This window comes from Caretta caretta, chromosome 2, assembly GCF_965140235.1.
Source record: "Caretta caretta isolate rCarCar2 chromosome 2, rCarCar1.hap1, whole genome shotgun sequence".
In the NCBI taxonomy this organism is placed as follows: Eukaryota; Metazoa; Chordata; order Testudines; family Cheloniidae; genus Caretta; species Caretta caretta.
The window spans coordinates 65,540,343-65,559,291 of NC_134207.1; the positions used below are offsets into that span (position 1 = coordinate 65,540,343).

At 37.6% G+C, this 18,949-nt stretch overlaps 1 protein-coding gene across 3 annotated transcripts in view; it reads right to left on the minus strand.

Annotated features, from left to right (window-relative positions):
- Positions 1–18,949, minus strand: part of CHD7 (chromodomain helicase DNA binding protein 7) — a 185,143-nt gene that overhangs the window by 40,119 nt on the left and 126,075 nt on the right. For all 3 annotated transcript variants that reach the window (XM_075125194.1, XM_075125192.1, XM_075125193.1), the window contains exons 5-12: positions 13,614–13,751; positions 12,390–12,455; positions 6,763–6,818; positions 5,080–5,194; positions 2,989–3,072; positions 1,635–1,772; positions 1,417–1,538; positions 687–930 (exon numbers count right to left, since the gene is read on the minus strand). In XM_075125194.1, the coding sequence (XP_074981295.1) occupies positions 687–930; positions 1,417–1,538; positions 1,635–1,772; positions 2,989–3,072; positions 5,080–5,194; positions 6,763–6,818; positions 12,390–12,455; positions 13,614–13,751 (963 nt within the window). The remainder of the gene's footprint in view (positions 1–686; positions 931–1,416; positions 1,539–1,634; positions 1,773–2,988; positions 3,073–5,079; positions 5,195–6,762; positions 6,819–12,389; positions 12,456–13,613; positions 13,752–18,949) is intronic.

Genomic DNA, 18,949 nt, shown 5'->3' on the forward strand with positions numbered 1-18,949 from the left:
TCCCAACTAATTTTCTATTTCTCGCATGTTCTATTCAAAGTGCTTTTTGGGGTTTATTTTATTTTTCTGGATTTTTAGCTATTTTGGAGTTTTATGCAGGTATCCAAAATCAGAGATTTTGGGGCTCTTTATATATGCTGTTGTGAGAAAAGTATATTATATTACTTTAATATAGTACTGTGCACTTTAATGAAAAAATGTTTTAAACAGAAATATATCCAAGTGCACATGGGGGACCTTTAGTGAGCACCAGCAAGGTCTACACAGACCAATTAATGCACAGCACAATAGTGCACATTAGAAATCACGCCCCTGTAATATTACTCTGCTTAAACAAGGCTTTAGATACAAGTAACCATTTCCAGTGTTAATTGCATAAACACTGCTTTTTTTTTTGTACTGGGGTTGTTTTACTGGTGTTTATTAGTTAAAACCTAAAATTAGAAACCTTAACTATTCACTTTCCCATATTCTCTTTCATGCACAATGGCTTGTCATCAAGATTGTGGTGATCTCAAGAAATATTTGTGCAATTTATGGCAGCTGAAAATATAGAAATTTCCATTAAGCTGGATTCTACCTTAGCAGTATTAGAAATTGATGTTCATAGCACATAAAACTCAACCCACTACAGCCTCATTACTTCATTTTTTAAAATTACAGTTTTACACAATTCCAAAAAGTACCTGTGGATCTTTGAAGTACATTTCATATAACTGAATGGTCCGCCGGCTGGCTTGACTCCCATGATACACAACAACATTCAACTCTGTCCAGGTGCGGAACTCCCTTTCCCAGTTAGGAATTGTGGACAGTGGAGCAATAACCAAGAAAGGACCGTGGATTCCTTTCAAATAGATCTCATAGAGAAATGTAATAGACTGTATAGTTTTTCCCAACCCCATTTCATCTGCTAAAATGCAGTTTCGTCTGAAAAATAATACAAATGGCTCTATTACTGCTCTATTCTGAATATGGCATTTACAAAACAAAACATCTATAAAGCTAAAATCTGCAAGACAGATATATAAATAGATTAGTATGGATTTAAACAGGAAAAATACTCTCAAAAAGTTTTAAATAACTAGTATATTAGCAGATGTTGCAACAGGATCATTATATTTCTCATTATATAGTTCTCAAGTATAGGTGTGTGTGTACATATATAAATATATATGTTTGTCACATAATAAAGACATATGTATACATAAACATTATGTAACATGTTTTATATATATAAAATAAAACTATATAATAGCTATTAATTTTATGTAATCCAAGTAATAAAAATAGTTAACATCATTTTGAAGTCTCACTTTTAAAAGACTATAAAACATTAAAAATATTAACATTAAATTTAAACTATCAAATCTGCTCTAAAGCAGCAGTTCTACAATAAAAAGTTACTTTACGCACGTGTTGTACCAGTTGAAAAGAAGCCAGTTTACTCCCTCCAACTGGTATTCCCTGAGTTTGTTATTGTTTTTGTACTCTCTGGAACTCTCCGATTTCTTCCAGTCATCAGCAGGAGGTCGCTCCTGTTTCAAATACAGCAAATCCCATTAGTGGTTTCTGAAAGACCACATTACTTAGCTATTTTCAAATAAAATCCTCTATACAGAGCCAATTCTTACCACACGCTCCATTTGTGGCTCCCTAGACATCAGTTTCTCAAATTCTTCAATCTTAGCTTGGTCTATGTCTTGCTTCAGCTCCCATGTGCTGTCTTCATAAGGAAGTGAACACCACTTCACCAGATAATGAGTAACAGGCTTTGTTTTTGATCAATAGTTAAAGAAAGGATAAAATTAGATTCAATGTAAAACAATTCAAACTTTTCTACATGACGTGTAACTAATTAAAGGAAAGCTGCAGTGTAACATGAAAGATACTCTAGACACTATATACAATGAAAAAGAATTGACAGATATTTTTAAAAATGACTTTAAAACATCCAAAAGGATAATTTAACAGCAGGCTGACCTGTTGTGAACCTGATGATTTAAGATAAAAATGAAGGGAATGCAGTTCACCACCAAGATGAGTGGCAAAGCTAAATTTTGTAATTTTAAACCCCTAAAATTAAACAAAATTTTAGAATAAATGAAAACTTTGCTTTACAATTACGAAGGTCCCCTGCCTTTGCCACACATTCAGATGGTGAGCTGTATTCGTCCTGCCAATGTAACATCACAAACTTCGCAGCAGGAAATCCAGAATCATTGAAACAGCAACTGTCAATGGGAGACATCACTATTCACTGATGCAGTGATAACAAAACAGAAATCAGTATTACTAAAGCCTTTTCTGCTCTCAAGAACAGAATGGTCCACTGCAGTTCTCCTGGAAGTCAACCACGCAAGTGATCCTGCTCAGGGGACGGGGTCGTAAGTGAGGAGCTGACAATTTAGGTTCTTGTGTAATGATGATTAGAGAGGATTAACAAAGTGCCTAGCTCCTTTGGTGATTGTGAATTAGAAATTCAGATTCTATATGGTTTAATAACTACTTAGCTGTATGTTTAACTTCTATAAATGACCAGTATACTTTCTTTTAAAAAGATAGCAATTATCACGAGCGCTTTATTTTACAAAAATAGGTACATTATTAACCTACATGCTTTTTCTACTTTACAGACATAGCCAGAGGGAAATAGTTTAGGAAACATATGCGTTTTGAACTATTACTAAAGAGCAAAATGCTAACAACTAGACATCTTGTCATGTTCTGATCAGGTCTAATGGAAACCAGGCTTTTTAAAATTTGAAATGTATTGTTGGATATCCAAAAACAATTCACTAAAGAGTGGTAGACTATTAGGTCTATGAACTTTACTGCAGCAGCACGTGCATGCATATACATATCCCTGTCATAATGCTCTCCATCCTCACTTCTACAGGATGAAATAAGTCATCAAAACCTACAGAAGTTTCTAATATTTAGATAGGCAGTTGTACAAATGACTGAAGATGTACCAGTTTTCTTTACCTCTCCATTATCATCTGTGCTATGTGAAAAATCCATTATTCTATCAACTTCCACATAGTCTGGATTAAAAAGCTCATCATCAATCTGTTGAAAGACAGCAGATGGGGGGGGGGGGTGAGGGGGGTGGGAAGGGGGAAAAAAAAAAAAAAACAACTTTGTTAGCCTGTCCTTGGACCAAAAATTATACTTTTCACCAGGTAACAATATTTTGGGTTACGGCAACATCAAATTTATATTTGGCAACCTTCATCATGTTAATTGAAATGCCACAATTCAGCAAGATCATTCCCCATGAGGAAATCAGACTTCTCAGACTTTGTTAACTGGGCCTCTTAATTACTGTGTGAAACCTTTTACTGTGAGAGAATGTTTAAGAATATTTTAAATGAAGTGTGAAATTACAATTCACTAATGAGCAATCGAAAAGGCTTATGGCATGCAATGCATTTAGCATTCTTGAAAACTACAGCTTGCAATAAAGAAATTAGAGCTGTGTACACTAAGTGCCATTAGATTACCATAACTACAGGAGTTGTCAGACTGCTTCATAAGCAAGCTTCAGAGAATATTATTCCAAAAAATGAAAAGCAAACAAAAAACAATCCCCTCCCCGAAGTTTGTAATTTGTTACCTCTCTCTTCCACCCCAAGTTCTTTACTCAGTGCTATATGCACAGAAATGCTCTTTCATTCTTTTGCTTTGTACTCAACTACTTTAATGGCTGTGTGTGGTGGGGAGAAAGGTAAGGAAGAGTTGTAAGAATGTATACAGTTTAATATTTTGACAGCTTACTCAAATAAAAAATACCTACAAGCACTTGTTAAACAGAAATGGTATACTCAAAAATATAAATAGTAAAGTGAAATACATGGCCTGGTCACTGAAGAATAACGTTACATACATTTCACATATTGCTTTAACAATGTTGTGTCATTAGCCAATTTTTCTAGAATGCATCTAAGACAAAGTTTGGCAAATATTTCAAGTATCGGGGTTCTTCTGAGATACCCATTTAATCTGAATGTTTCTTAGTCATTAGAATTACCTGATACAGCTGTCCTCCCACTTTCCAATTAATTCAAAAGCATCTTTTAGATGCTTTGACCCATGACTCAGACATTTTGTACCTATTTGTAAAAGCACAGAATGTGGAAAATGGGAGAATTCTGGTAAAATTTACACAAATCTCTCTCCTAACTATATTTGGTCAGAAACCAACAACAAACGAAGTACTGTATTAAATAAAAACTCATAAAACAGAAAAAAAAAGATCAGGTACTAAACCCTTTATTTCAAATTACTAAATTTTGCTGAAAGGTAAGGTTTCACAAGGCAAACCAGCAAAGCTGGCCTTTTATTAGCAAGACCTCTGCTATAGTACTGCTTGTGGTGCTAAGTGAAATTAAATTGGTGATCAAAAGCTCAGAGTCCCTAGTGGGCAGTAGTCCAAATCACAGAAAATTTCCATGCATTTTTCTGGCATAATTGGCTGCTCAGGGGAGAGCGCTGGTACCGATTCTGCAGGAAACTCAGTCTTTTCAGTCACTATGTATAGCTGAGTAGGGCTTGGAATTCAGAACTTTGAAATAATGTAAGATCAACAATTTGCTAAAGTCTATTTACTTACAACCCATATGGCTTACTTAAAAAACATGTTTAAATTTAAGAGAATGCTTCCGCACCTGCATGTCATCTTAAATTCTAAACAGACCTTTGTCTCCAATTCTTTTCTTCAGGATAGAGATGCTACGAATCAGGATGATATCACAATCATTTCCACATTAAATTGTGATGGGATCAAGTTATCTTAGAACAAATAAGCAATGGGAAGACCAAGTAACTTCCTGTTTATGAAAGTGAGCAATTAACCATTTACTTGTAAGAAGCAGCAACTATAAACAGAAGCTGGATAACTTTATGTAACTGAATTCGAAAGCCTCTGAATTTAGCTTAATATTTTTACATTGTGATGAAAGCTAATTTTATATCAACCAGATGTTCAAAATCTTATGCACATATAAGGGATTTAAGCATTTATCAGCATATCCCTTAAAAAAAATCGAACTCAAATAGTTATGAAAATAGCCATACCTCTGAAAGGAACTTGTTCTGACCCTGCTTTGCCTTAAACCGCTTAACCTTTTGCTGAATTCTCTTGTCTTTGTCCAACTGTTCTACAGATGCCCACTGACAATGAAGGTAAGAGCTAGAAGATGGAATAAAGAAAAACTTCTTCAAAGCAATCCCAGCCCAAATGTTTCCACTGCATACTCCTATTTGCTTCTCTGCATCTATTCCTCTCTCTAATTTTCCCCCAAACTTTTACTGGCAACTGAACAGGGTAGCACCATGTTATCTGGAATAGCAGATACTATCTTTCATTAAAATAATCACCTTTATTGGCAGCAACTGTACTTACTATCTAATAAAGGTATTGGTCAGAAACATCAGTATGGCTCATATATACATACCTCACACTTCTGGCCTTTGGCTTAAGAGTGCTCAAGATAAATTTTATCGAGAGCATTCAGACTATGTAACAAGACAAAAATGTACACACTATAAACTTCACTACTTATCGTTACATTCAAAAGTATAGTGGGATTAAAACAGTCTAAAAATACCTTTAAATCCATTGTGTTACACTGTGCATATCTCTAATGTAGAGCTGTAATTAGAGGCCCTGTGCAAGCCAATTAGCACTATAAGACAATTTTAATCATACTTTTGGGAATATTCAATAATCAATAGCTTAAGCCTTAACACATTTTCTTAAAGATGAAATGTTCCATTATCATAAACCTGCAATTAAAATTGGTTTTATTTTAAAATTTTATTTTTAAGTAATAAAAAGTTCAATTATCAAGTTATACAATTACTATCAAATCACACATCATAAGCATCGGTCACATGTGGTTAACACTACAATAAGAATTACAAATAGAATGAAACAAAACAAACAGGATTTAAGCTATTAATCATGTCAGATCAATATGAAACAAAGGACAATAAAACTGGGTAGTTTAGCTGCTTATATTTTATAATCAGTATAGTTAAAAGGAAGTCAACCTGCAATTAACTGGAAATGCAAGTGAATTTCTATCAGATGTTGAAATTTATTTTACCATTTTAATAGGTTAAGTTTCTCAATTAGGCCCTTCTCTTTCTCCCTTCTCTAAAAAGGAAAATACACTATAGCTCAGAGTCAAAAGTGATACAATATGCTTCCATTGCTAATACTGGACATTTCAGGAAAATTTAGCTGCCATCATGAAACTGTTGGAAATAAAATTCTATTTAGCAGTCTAATAAAAGGTCAGACATTTTGTTGAACGCTCACTTTTTTTGGCTGGGGGGAGAGGGGGTGAGGGAGAGAGCAGAGAGGGAAGGAATGTAAAGGTTAATTATTCTTATGACCTTTCTAGTAAATTAAGAAATTAAGGCTCCAATGCTGCAGTCAGATCTATGGAGGCCTAGGTGCCTGTCTGCATGGACCTAACTGCAGAATCAGGGCCTCATTAAGAAAAATCAAAGCCAGTTTGACCTTGCTCTTATAATGGCTTCATTTTAGATAGAAGACTTAAAGTCATACAGATAAGAATGTATTCAGTCACCAAATCTAGCACCATGTCAATGCCAAAATGCCTATTATTATTCATTGTTTAAGGTGAGATGTTAATAGTGTGTCACTTTCTAAATACAAATTTGAACGAAATATTTGGAACCTGCTGATATTTTTAAGGAAAAAAGTAACAAAAGTTACAGCTTACTTACAAGTTTTTATACTTTACATAGAATTCCTCTGTTTCCACTTCCTCTTCATTCTCCATCTGTAACAAGATAAGATTTCAACTGTGTGTTGAGCTACTAAATATCCCAATAGTTTTAACCATTCCCTCCAACTAAAGTACAGTATATTGTCCAAAGGTATTACTGATTAAAGTTTCAGAAAAGAGTGCACACTTGTACATGTGTGTTTATATGGGGGAGATGTATGAAGGGAAATGGAGAAAAGGATATGGGTAAGAAGTTTCCTCCATCAGCTTACTCAAGCACATATTACACTGCTTACTACAACTTCCAAGACATGAATCATTTTAACTCCTCCCTAACCACATGCAGCTTCATTCACAACAACCTCACCCCAAATCTGGCTTTCTGCCAAACCCACAGTGTTAAATAGAAGCCAAGCGTACCATTTTCTCAGGCAGCAGCCAATTAGCAACTGCACTCCTGAATACCATATGTATTATTTTTGGCCGGATCATGGCGACTTTACATTGTGGGTTTTGTAATGTTTTAAAATAGACTTTTAAAGGGGGTTTATGCCTCCATATAGTTAATAACACTAAACAAGAAGCCATATAAAACTAAGCCTTGTACTTCTGCTATAATTTTAGAGTATCACTGTTCATGGATTTAGTTTTACTCAATGGTGCAATTAAATTCACTCAGGCAAGATGTCTCACATACAGAGCAGCCAAATTAAATTAACACCAAAATACTACATTTAAGCAAGGTTGAATTTGTGAAACAAACCAGCAAAGCCAAGGGCATTCAGTGTTAAGGGTTGAGACTGTGCTTAACTCATCCCTGGTGCCAGAGTATGGGGGAAACATATGGCATGTAATTCAACATCAAAGTCTTATTGCTGAACCCTCCTATAGGGCAAATTAAGGACAAATTTGAGGACTGCCTCAAATTTAGGCTTTTGTTTATTTCACAACATTAAGTTAAACAGTTTTTGTTGTGTTAATATGCTTTGGAACTGTTACTGTCTATTATATAACAGAATTTTCAAAACTGACGCAGCACACATAAGCAGGGTCAGTTCTTGGGGTTCTGTGAAAAGTATTATGTTCAGGGCTACATATACCTACATTCCCTCCCTATGCCTTGAATCCTCACCTCCACATATTCCACCCCTACCGTTAAACCCCTCATTACAGAGGGAGAAAGATGTGATGCTCTGAGACAAAGATGAGACTACTTATCTGCCAGTATTAAAAATATTCTGCTCCCTAGCTATTCTGTTCATTCATTCATTCCACTGCTATTGACAGTAGCAATAGCTGCTCTCAAACTCTGTTCCAGCACCCTCATGTTTCTACTCTTTGCAGTAGCAACAATAGCTGCTCTCAGCTCTGTTCTAACATACTTGTGTTTCTATGCTTTGCTTCACCAAGTACTCCCTCTCTTAATATATCAGGGAGAAATTGACACCATCCTACTCCATGCTCCCTTTGCCCCCTTCTCAGGAAAGGAAGTAACACCACCCTCCATAGAGATTTCCATGCTGAGTTACATCAGGGGAGAGAAGGAAAGCTGTCTTTCCTCCAGCTTGATATCTCCAGTTTCTCCTAGCTCCTATGTAGGAAGGGATGAACAATTCCCAGTCTTAATTCTGCAGGAATAGGTTGTACAGCCACTCCATGAAGACACCTCCAAAAGAGGGAGTTTGAACACCACCAAGGCTTTCCCACTCAAGACAACTAATGGTATGTGTAGATTTCTGAATTGGATATTTGTATTTGGAGGTCCTAACATAATAGAAGTACAAACTCCAACTAGGAGTATTTTAGTAATCTGAATCTTGTCAGCATCTCTCTCTGATACCAACCATTTAGGAAAGTAGCTCCTAGTAAAAAAAAAAAAAAATACATACATACATACATTCAGATTTAAATATCTTGGTGATCATTTTAGAACTTGTACTTTATTTACACTATGGCCTAATCTCTCTATTTTTATTTTTACATTGAAAAATTTAAATGCCAATACCATCTGAAAACTGATTGATGTGTATAACATCTATATAATTTTAAAGTTAGCAAACGGGTTTTTGTTTTTATTAATTTAGCATACTTCTGCTAGGGTTTAGCCTTATGAAAATGTCTCCACTCGATAAATTAACACCATAATGATTTACACTGAAAATGCTGACAGACTGACTCTGTACTGTTGCAGTATCAGAATGTGTTACTATATTTCCTAATAGAGAATTAAACTTATTTTGTGTGCAATAAATACACTTCTTTTCGTCAAACTGTATGTGTCTAAGTCACTCTTTAAAGCAAATACTTTGGAAACAAAACTCACGTTGAAAAACATTTAGAAGTAAGTTTTGGCTAACACATTTACAGTAACCAAAAAGGAATAATCTTTTACAAAGTCCAAGAACTAATCTACTTGTTCTCTGTACATCTAAAAACCCCAAGGTTGACAATACATTGATGCAGCACAAATTATGGAAAGCAGCTTAAGCATATTGTATAACTGTAGCCTAAAATATTCAACCATGAACTTTGTTGTGACTCAATAAAAATGGACTGATGTCAGACTAAGTAGAATGTTTGTGTGTTTCTCAGATACTGATGGAGTCCGAAGATGGTATCCATCCTGTTTGGGCAGCCATGGATACGCTAAGTAGTCCTGATTAGAGCTGGCTGAAACATTTTTGAGGAAATATACTGTTTCACTGAAGCTGAAACATTTCACTGAGATGTATCTGTTTCCATGCTTTGTCAGGATGGTTTTTAGGTCCGTTGCAGGAAGGAGGCAAGGGAAAGGAGAGGACAGAGACTATAGCTGACTGACAAGGGTACGTGCCTGGGATGTGGTAGAACCAGGTTCAAGTCCCTGCTCTGCAGTACTAAGGGATAAAAAAATTCCTCTCAAAAACTGCTGTGAAACAGAGGTGTCATCCTCCAGTCAGCTCTAGCACTGATCTCTAGAACTAACTGGCAACTCTGTTTATAATCTTAACAGAGGATTGAATGATCATCTGGACTGAACTACACTCACAGTCCAGTGGTGATCCAGATCACCACTTCCTCCAGGAGAATGTTATAGCATACATTACTGGGATAAGCTTGCATTGCAACTGCCTGTACTTTACCCACTCTGTGGCAATATTTGCAGATAGTTATTGAGACTACTGAGGACTAGAGAAGACTAGTAAGACTAGAGTAAATTCAGAAACAGTTGAAAGTTAGATGAATGGTTAGAACAAGGGACGATGAAATTCACTATTGACAAATGCAAAGTAATATACACTAGAAAGAATAATTTCAACTATTGACACACATCACAGGATTCTAAACTATCCAGTTCAGAAAAGATTTGGGCATTGGCAGCTGGGTGAAAACATCTACTCAGCATGCATTATTAGGCATATTTTCGGTATATTCTTTCTATAAATCAGTTGTATGCCTTCATTTTGAATATATTTGGTTCTAGTCAACCCATCTCAAAGAAGATATAGCAGAAATAGGGGGCAGTGGTCCCAGAATGGGTGACAAAATGATTACAGACATGGAACAGCTTCCATGTGAAAATAAACTGAAGTGACTGGGACTGTAAGTACAGAGGGGGGACATGACAGAGGTATTAAAACAGTAAACTGGCTGTACAGCTAAATTGGCACTATTTACCCCCTTATAATAAAGGCAAGGGAACATTCAATAAAACTAAATGACAGAAAATTTAAAACTGAAAATATTTTATCTACTTAAATGTTTTATATAATGAAATGGTTTACATTTTGTTTTCTCTACATTTAAATAAAATGAGTTTTAAGCCCAATGTTTTAGGCTCTTTACACAGAAATATTTTGCATCGAGCAATTCCAAAACCATACCCAGGATATTTTGGTGGAAACCAGTATAATTCAATGACAATAAAGCTGTTCAAAAGCAGTCTGATTATCTAATATTGTCCTTTGGTAGGACAAAATCTTTTGTTGCATCCCAATTTGCTGAGAGGTTTCCCAGTGAAGCCTTTTCTAGAGTTTATTTTGTGTACGGATCCTGATCACAGCTATTTTACTTTGATTACTAATCTAGCAACCATGGTTTTGATTATATCAGTAAGAGTGCAAAAGATTTAATAAATGCACAGTTGGGTACTTTAGATGTTAACATTTAACATCCTCAAATCCATTTTTGGTGTAGGGAGTAGGGTTGAGATGGAGTAGAAAAGGGAGAGAGGATAGATACCCCTCAAACCTGTGAATGCAATCCATAAAAAACATTAAAGGAAGAGCTCAAAACAGAGCTTGCCTCCAGCAGAGCTTGTAATCAAAGACATGCAGGCAGCCGACCAACCACTTCCCACAAACTGCAGCAAAATACACACTGCCCATGGGTAATCACACCTTTCCTTGCAGAGAAGAGGAAGAAGAGAAGAATAATTGGTGACAAACTGCCTCCAATGTAAAGACATTTATGAAGAGACCAGATTTTCCACTGTTGTCTAGAGGACCATCAGGACAACTAATTACTGAATTTAAGATTACAATAAATTTACCTGAAAAAATAAGCCTGTGGGTTGAAATACAAAACATAGTTCTGAACCATGATAAAGTTAGAATTATTGTGCTGTGACAACTGGAAGGCCAAGGCATCAGTGAAATTCAATCAAAAACACTCATGACATGACATGAATTTAGATTTATAAAACACTTGAAAGTACTAGTACAGCCAGGAGTAAGGTTCAAAAGTTAAAAAACCCTATGAAACCCCCACAAGAATTGAGGCAAAGTCTTTTCCTCTCCTTTTGGAATACACTCTCCTAGGACATGTGAAAGTCTTAATTTAATCATGATGAACCTGAATATATTTAGGTGATTCATGTAAGTTGAATTTCACATAAAAGCTACAGCATAAACAACGAGTAAGCTAGAAAGAATGTCTTGTAGAATTCAAAAATGTTTAGACCTTTGGTAAATGACGGTCCTCTTTGCACTTCCCACAGAGTAAGAAAATCCAGTATTTTGGAATTAGCATGTTATTTTGCTGTACAGGTCAGCCAAGCTCTATTGAGGAACTCCTGCTTCTGCGTTCAGCAATACGATTGCGCAACAGACATACTGTGGCTAGGGGATTGGAGGAGAACCATGTTAACCCTTCCCCTGCCTCAAACTGCAGTATTCAACATATTTCTGCAGATGGCCAGATGTGATCCTCTTGATCACATGTTGGTTCTGTTAATGGCCTGGGGATGTCCACTGTGAGAGGATTTGAAATGAAAAAAAGCTTGCCCATGATTTTACCACAAATACAAAATATTAAAGACTTAAGATTCCAGAGAAGGAAATCTCCTATTACACCTCCAAAGCAGTAAGTGGTACTCCAGTGTAAGTTCTGATAAAGTGAATGCATTTACAAAAAGTAAAAATTCTCATTTGTACATGCACAGAAAAAAAATTGGAAGGTAGATTACATAAAGATTTTCTTGCTTGTGCGTGACACACACACACTTAAACAGCCTATATAATGGCACTTTTAAGGAGCCCTGTCCCTTCACTAAAGCACCTGTTGAACTGGAAATATTTAAACTTTGAACATGAAAAAAACTAAATTGGGTGTGGGCATCTTTTGTTTATTAAAACCAATAATTACCTGTTTCTTGACTGAACGACTACTCATTATTTTTTCTACTACTGGACCTTCAGCATCAGCCGATTCCTGCAAAACGAAGGTTGCACCAATAGTTACAGAAGCAAGCGGAGTATTTTTGGTCTTTAGAAACTTTCTTCAGGAAGGCATCCTTTAATAGTTTATCATAATCAGATCATAATCATAGTTACAGGGAAAAAAAATTCTGATACATGGACTGTAGAACTCAATTGCATTTAATGCCTTTAAAATGTAATTTCCACCAGATTTAATCAGAAATATTTTTAATACAATAGGAGGCTGACTAAATTCTTTGTTGACATTCATTGGTGGGAATCACTCCAGCAGAAAGGCTTATCAGTGACACACGGCATGTGCCAGAGACGTGTGTGTGTTTTCTTCTTATGTAATTACGTGGCCAGTTACTTCTCCCATAAAGCTGAACACCTGCTCTGCTACCTAGATTCCCAAAGCCAAAGGACCTTGAAAAACCCCAGTTGGCAATGCACAGTAACAGTGTCCACATGATAGCTGTCAAAGATACGTTTGTCCCCACTATCAAAGCTGCAGGTAAACATACCCATGCCTCTTCTGTTAGGGGTATTTATAGGAGATCACAAATGACATTTCACAGAGCTTAACATAGCACAAATTGCCAAATGAAGTACCAAAAAGCACGTATGCATTCACCAATGGCATGTCGGTTAGTTAAGTGAAGTAGTGATATGAAAGGAGCACTACAAAACAATAAGATTGTTATAGTCATTCGTGCATTATTACCCCTCATTTTATTCAAACTATTTTATCCATCATTTACATTGCACAGAGAATAAAGTGTACCCTGCTGGGTACTACAAGGCAGTAATTTCATAAAGGGGTTCTTATGGTGCCTAGCAGCAGGAGACAAGCTTGAGTGGTTTATTAAAGTCATAGAAGCCAGACCACTGAATTCACAGAGGTAAATTCAGTCTTCTTGCAGTCTACTTTTAGGCTTCTCCTTAGCAAAGACCGTTATATTTCACTGAATTGAGTCAAATTACATATTGTAGGCTTGCAAAAAACCCCAAATCATGAATGAATATAGCCTTTAAGAACCTAAACAACTAATTTCTTTTTGCTAACCTAAGATGAAAATCCCTTAGTAAAGAGGCAAACGCTTAAAATTTTAAATACCTAGGATGCTGTTACAACATTTCCAGTCCATCTATGTTTGGAATATGAACTGACCTGTAGCTCTGACTGAGACGTATTTGAAGGAGAGTCTCTTCCTGCAGCATCCGCATCATCAGCCTCCTCATCTGAAATCTTGAACTCCAGGTCTTCTGTGTAACGTTTTCTCTTAACCTGCCTGCTGGATCGCCTTTTCTAAAAAGAGATCATTGATATTCTTTGTAAGAAACAAAAAGGTGGGGTACAGAATAAATACGAAAAAATCATCTTTACAGTTTTCATACACTGTACTACTTTTTAAAAAGCAATTAACAGCATTCTGGTAGTGACACTAAAATTAAAGTGGCATTTTCACTGTAAACTTTTTTAGTTGTTTGCAATTTTTGCAAAAAAGTTTAGATTAGAATTCCTCATGCTTGTTTCTGAATTGGAAGAATGTTTTATTTTATTTCTATTTTAATATTTAGCCATTTATAGAACTCATATGCAAAAAGGTGAATTTTCCTTAGTTTTGTTTTCGTAGTTTCAGACTTGGTATATATGTAGTTATGAATGAAGACAGTTGCACTCACTGAGGACCTCATCTTCATTATTTCATTGTCAACTGAGGGCCTATACACTTTGCAGAATTAAGCCCTCTGTTTAAAGTTTTGGTTTTTTTTTAAATCTCCAAATTTGAAAATAGAGGCTAGCGAAAGTATAGTACAATATTTAACTTAACTCCAGATAATGTATTGAAGTTTTACTCTAGTCAATCATGCTTTTAGTAATTCCAGGGAGAGCTGGTAAAGACCCATATATTTAGGTTGCTTCACACCTTCTTTTATAAAAGATTCTTGAGAATCTCCAACATCTCCACTGTTAAAGCCGGACAAAGCCCTTGGGCTAGATATGTTTTCTGCTTGTCCCATGAAATTCTATTCCAGTTTTGCTGATACACAGACTTTGAGGAAAAATTCACTATTTCCCTTTTCTCACTTTCATCCCTCAGGAGAATTGCTGGTAGATGCCAAACAACAACTGAATATGAACATTATAAGGTAAGACCACACTGCTGCCAAAGAAGCAGTAGCAGCTCTCCCTGCAACCCCCTTCCTGTACTGGGAACACAGAGGAGCTGCTACGGTAGCCACAGTGGAATAGAAGGGGAATGCCAAATAAAGTCCCTCCACTGACCTGGCACATCGCCACAACAGCACCCTCTGGCACAAGATAGGGTAAGGGGGCACCACACACATACACACCCCCCCCTCCCACATGGAGACAGAGTTGGCCCAGCCTCCCTCAAACCACTCCCTTGACTCAGCAAATACTGTCAACAGCCTATTCTAGAGGTGGGCAAGCTACGGCCCACAGGACCCTCTTGCCGGGTCTTGCAGAGATGCAGCCTGACCTGGTGCTCTGTATGGCACGGTGGCGTGGCTGGCTCCAACCGGGCGGCACAGCTGCCTGGTCTGGTGCTCTGGGCAGCATGGCTGTAGCACCACCCACCACCATTGCTCCAGGCAGTGCGGTAAGGGGGCAGGGAGTGTTAGACATCGGGCTGGGGAGTTAGGGGTGGTGGTTAGGGGGAAGAGGGTGTGGTATGGGGTCGAGGGCAGTCAGAGGAAGGGGAACATCGGGGTTGAATGGGGGCAGGGGTCCCGGGGGGACCAGTCATGGCAGGGTTGGATGGGGGGGCAGGGGGCACTCAGGGGCAGGGGTTCTGGAGGTGGTCAGGAATGAGAGGAGGGGTTGGATGGGGCGGCGAGGGGCGGTCAGGAATGAGAGGAGGGGTTGGATGGGGCGGCGAGGGGCGGTCAGGAATGAGAGGAGGGGTTGGATGGGGCGGCGAGGGGCGGTCAGGAATGAGAGGAGGGGTTGGATGGGGCGGCGAGGGGCAGTCAGGGGCTGGGGGGGTCAGGAGACAGGGAACGGGGGTGAGGAGGTTGGATGGGGCAGGAGTCCTGAGGGAGCGGGGAGGTGCACTTGCCTGTGCTGTCAGGGGGCAAAAAGCGGGGGGGGGGGGGGGGGGGTGTCAGATAGGGGGCAGGGGCTGGGCCACGCCTGGCTGTTTGAGGAGGCACAGCCTCCCCTAACCGGTCTTCCATACAATTTCGGAAACCTGATGTGGCCCTCAGGCCAAAAAGTTTGCCCACCCCGGCCCATTCCCTTCTTCAGGATAACCCACTTCGCTTCTGCCAGGTAATGTAGTTAGTCCTGCGTCACTACTCTATGCTGTAGTACTGAAAGTTCAGGGTTCATACCCTATGGCGAATGCATGATGAGTTGTTACAGTTGTACAAAAATTCCTCCCGCCCCCCACCTCTTTTTCTTTAAAAGATTAAGGAATTACATGCATCTCAAAAACAAATGAAAATATTTAGAATGTGGTCGAAACATTTCAATCACAAAGTCTAGGACACACAAGATAGAAAATAGTTTTACAGTTTTCAGTGCAATCTTAGTTGTTCTCTTGGACATGTGCATTATGAGAGAACATTCAGTTATATGGTCAGATACTGCGTTTGCCAGGGGACTCCTGCCTCATATAGCATGCATGCTGGACATACAAGAGGGCAGAATTAAGATTGCAAGGACAACCATAGGTGGTGTGAGAGTCTCTCATTTGGGGAGGCTAAGCCCAGGAGTGCCGGTAGCTCCCTAGAAGTGGGGGGCCCCTCCGTGTCCAGATTGTTGCCAGGCCCCTGCCCCACCCCTCCTCCTGAGGCCCTGCCCACACTCCCCTGTGGCCATCCTTGCTGCCTCTTCCGCTCACGCTCCACCTCTTCCAAGGCCCCATCGCTGCTCACTCCTCTCTGGCCCTCAGCCCTCCCACTTTTTTTTTGCCATAAGGGTGGAGCAGGAGGAAGGGAGGGGTGGAGCTGAGGCCAGGGCCACCGTCTGGGCACTAGTGCCTCCCCTCCACACTTTTAGGGAGCTTTGGTACTCCTGCTCCCAAGGTGCAAAGGGGGCTGGTCTCCAAAGGAAGGTGAGCTGCATCCGGCATCTGCCCCCCACATGGCCAGCCTCTTATTTTGGGGAGGCTTAAACTTCCCCAGGCTCTTATATGTGCTGCCCATGTAGACAACCGTAGATCTGAGATTTAAGTTTTGAGTGTTTGACTTTGCAACCTAAATAATATGCTTACATTAAGACAAGTTAATTCAAATATATGTTTGAGGAGAAAAGAGATCGAGACTACAGGAAGTATCCTATAAATGCATATCTACTGCAGAATTTAAAAAAAAAATTATTTATTTTTAAACAACCACTAGTTAACCCCCATTTTCTGCAACAATCCTTCTCAACTTTTTCAACTAATCACTAGTCTGGCAAATTATACATTTCTAAAGCTAATATGATATTTTTGCAGTAGTTGTTTTAAATAAAGAGGTCACAGTACCTGAATTGTTAACACCTTAGATTCTTAGTAATGACAACCTGAACTTTTCAATTTACTCTTCAATATTTATATTAGTTAGTTTTTTTTATTTTTCAGCTTGGTGATTGAAAAATCATATAAATTAATTATAATTTTGTTTGTAGTAATTTTCATTTTATGGTTCGTAGTGCTATAATGTTCAGTATGCAAACACTGAAAGGGAGTATTTATAAAAATAATAATTGTCTCTACTGGAATATAAGAAAACTAATAGAAATCTACCTTTTCACAATCCCTCAAGCACAATGCCTTCACACAATAAATACGAAGTGAAATGATAAAAAATTAGACTAAAATTATGACTGTACCACCTAACAAGCCACATAGCCTTCTATGTATGCTCCCTCCCTCCCACCTGTCTCTTTCCTTTGTGTCATCTCATGAAACCAGTTCAGATTATAAGCTCTTTGGGGTATAGACTGTGCTTTTACTTTGAAAAGCACCATGCACACCTACAGTGCTAAATACAAATGTGTACGACTGGCTCAGTAGATTTATAAATATGGATAGAAATGTATACATCTTTTGATCTGGAGCTAAAGATATTTATATTTGGATAGCTCTATAAATATTTATGTAAAAAAATACTACCCTCTGCTAGGTTTTCTTACAAAAAATCTAAATTTTGGGTCAAGTCTGAGTTTACAGAATTTCTTTAGGCAAGATATTGCAACTATATAATTACATCTTGGAAGAAATAAGTTAAGGGAGTTCCCCTTAAACTGCAATATAAAGGCAATAGTTGGATATTTGAAAATATTTGCTACTACTCTTCTTGCATTTCCTTAATGAAAGAATGCTGAACAACTAAGGATAATCCTGCATTTTATGTTTATTTACATGGTTCGCTTCCTGTTTCCTGTAATGTCCACATCAGCCTTTTCAATTTTTATGTATTCTTGCCTGAATCCATGTGTGCATTTGTGTGCTTTCAATTTAACATTTTACTCATTGCTGGTTTATAGGTAGCAAGATGGATAGAGTTGCTCTTAGACTTTGAATAAAAACTACAGATCTATACTTAATTTTTCATTGTGGTAATACTTACAGATATGACATCACAACACACTACAGTGTGACAGCACAGCAAAAATATTAAGACTATACATTTTCCCTCTAATTAAGGAGCATTATGTAACAATAGGAAAAGCTACACATTTGTATCTAAGTCTTACTGAGGATTCAGTCCGAAGAAGAGGAAAATATTTCTAGTTTTAGATTTTAGCTTCATATTGTCTATAAACTAAATATGCATTCATAGGGGCTGGCACTAGGCAGGCTGGGGGTGCTTCCGCATCCCCTGGCTTGGAGTGGATTTCATTATATACAGGGTTTACAGTTTGGTTAAATAGCTCTCAGCACCCGCACTATACAAATTGTTTCAGCATCCCTGTATGCATATGTAACCATTTGTATTAGTCTCTATAGATTGGTGATAAGGTAATGAAAGTTCTTATTAACAAGCATGTGTGTGAAGGAAAAAAGTAAAGTTTCTTCAGGAACATTAATTCTGAATGTCCTAATGTGTTTGACTATATCCTTCCTTAATCACATATAAATACAAAAACCAAGCATTTCAAAAGTATAAAACTAAGAGCACAAATGAAAAATCAAATATTTAAGTGATATCTTATTACCAAATGATGAAAAAACTAATTGTTTTTCATTGAGAGAGAGAGAGAGATTTATATTAAACTATTAAAGTTCTTATGTCTGTCTCAGATTGGATTAGAAGGAAGTTTTTGTCCAACACTCAAACTAACAATACCAACAGAATGTTGTTTAAGTTGATTTGCAAAAAACTGAACCCTCTAGTCAAACATGCTTCATTTACATCAGCAACATCTTGAATTCACCCATTAACCAGGCTAAGAGAAACACTGAGCACATAACTAAAAATGCATCCTTTAGATATTCTTAATGTCATGCTGCTTGTATCTGCTCTTCTGTTCCAGAATGCATTATTCTG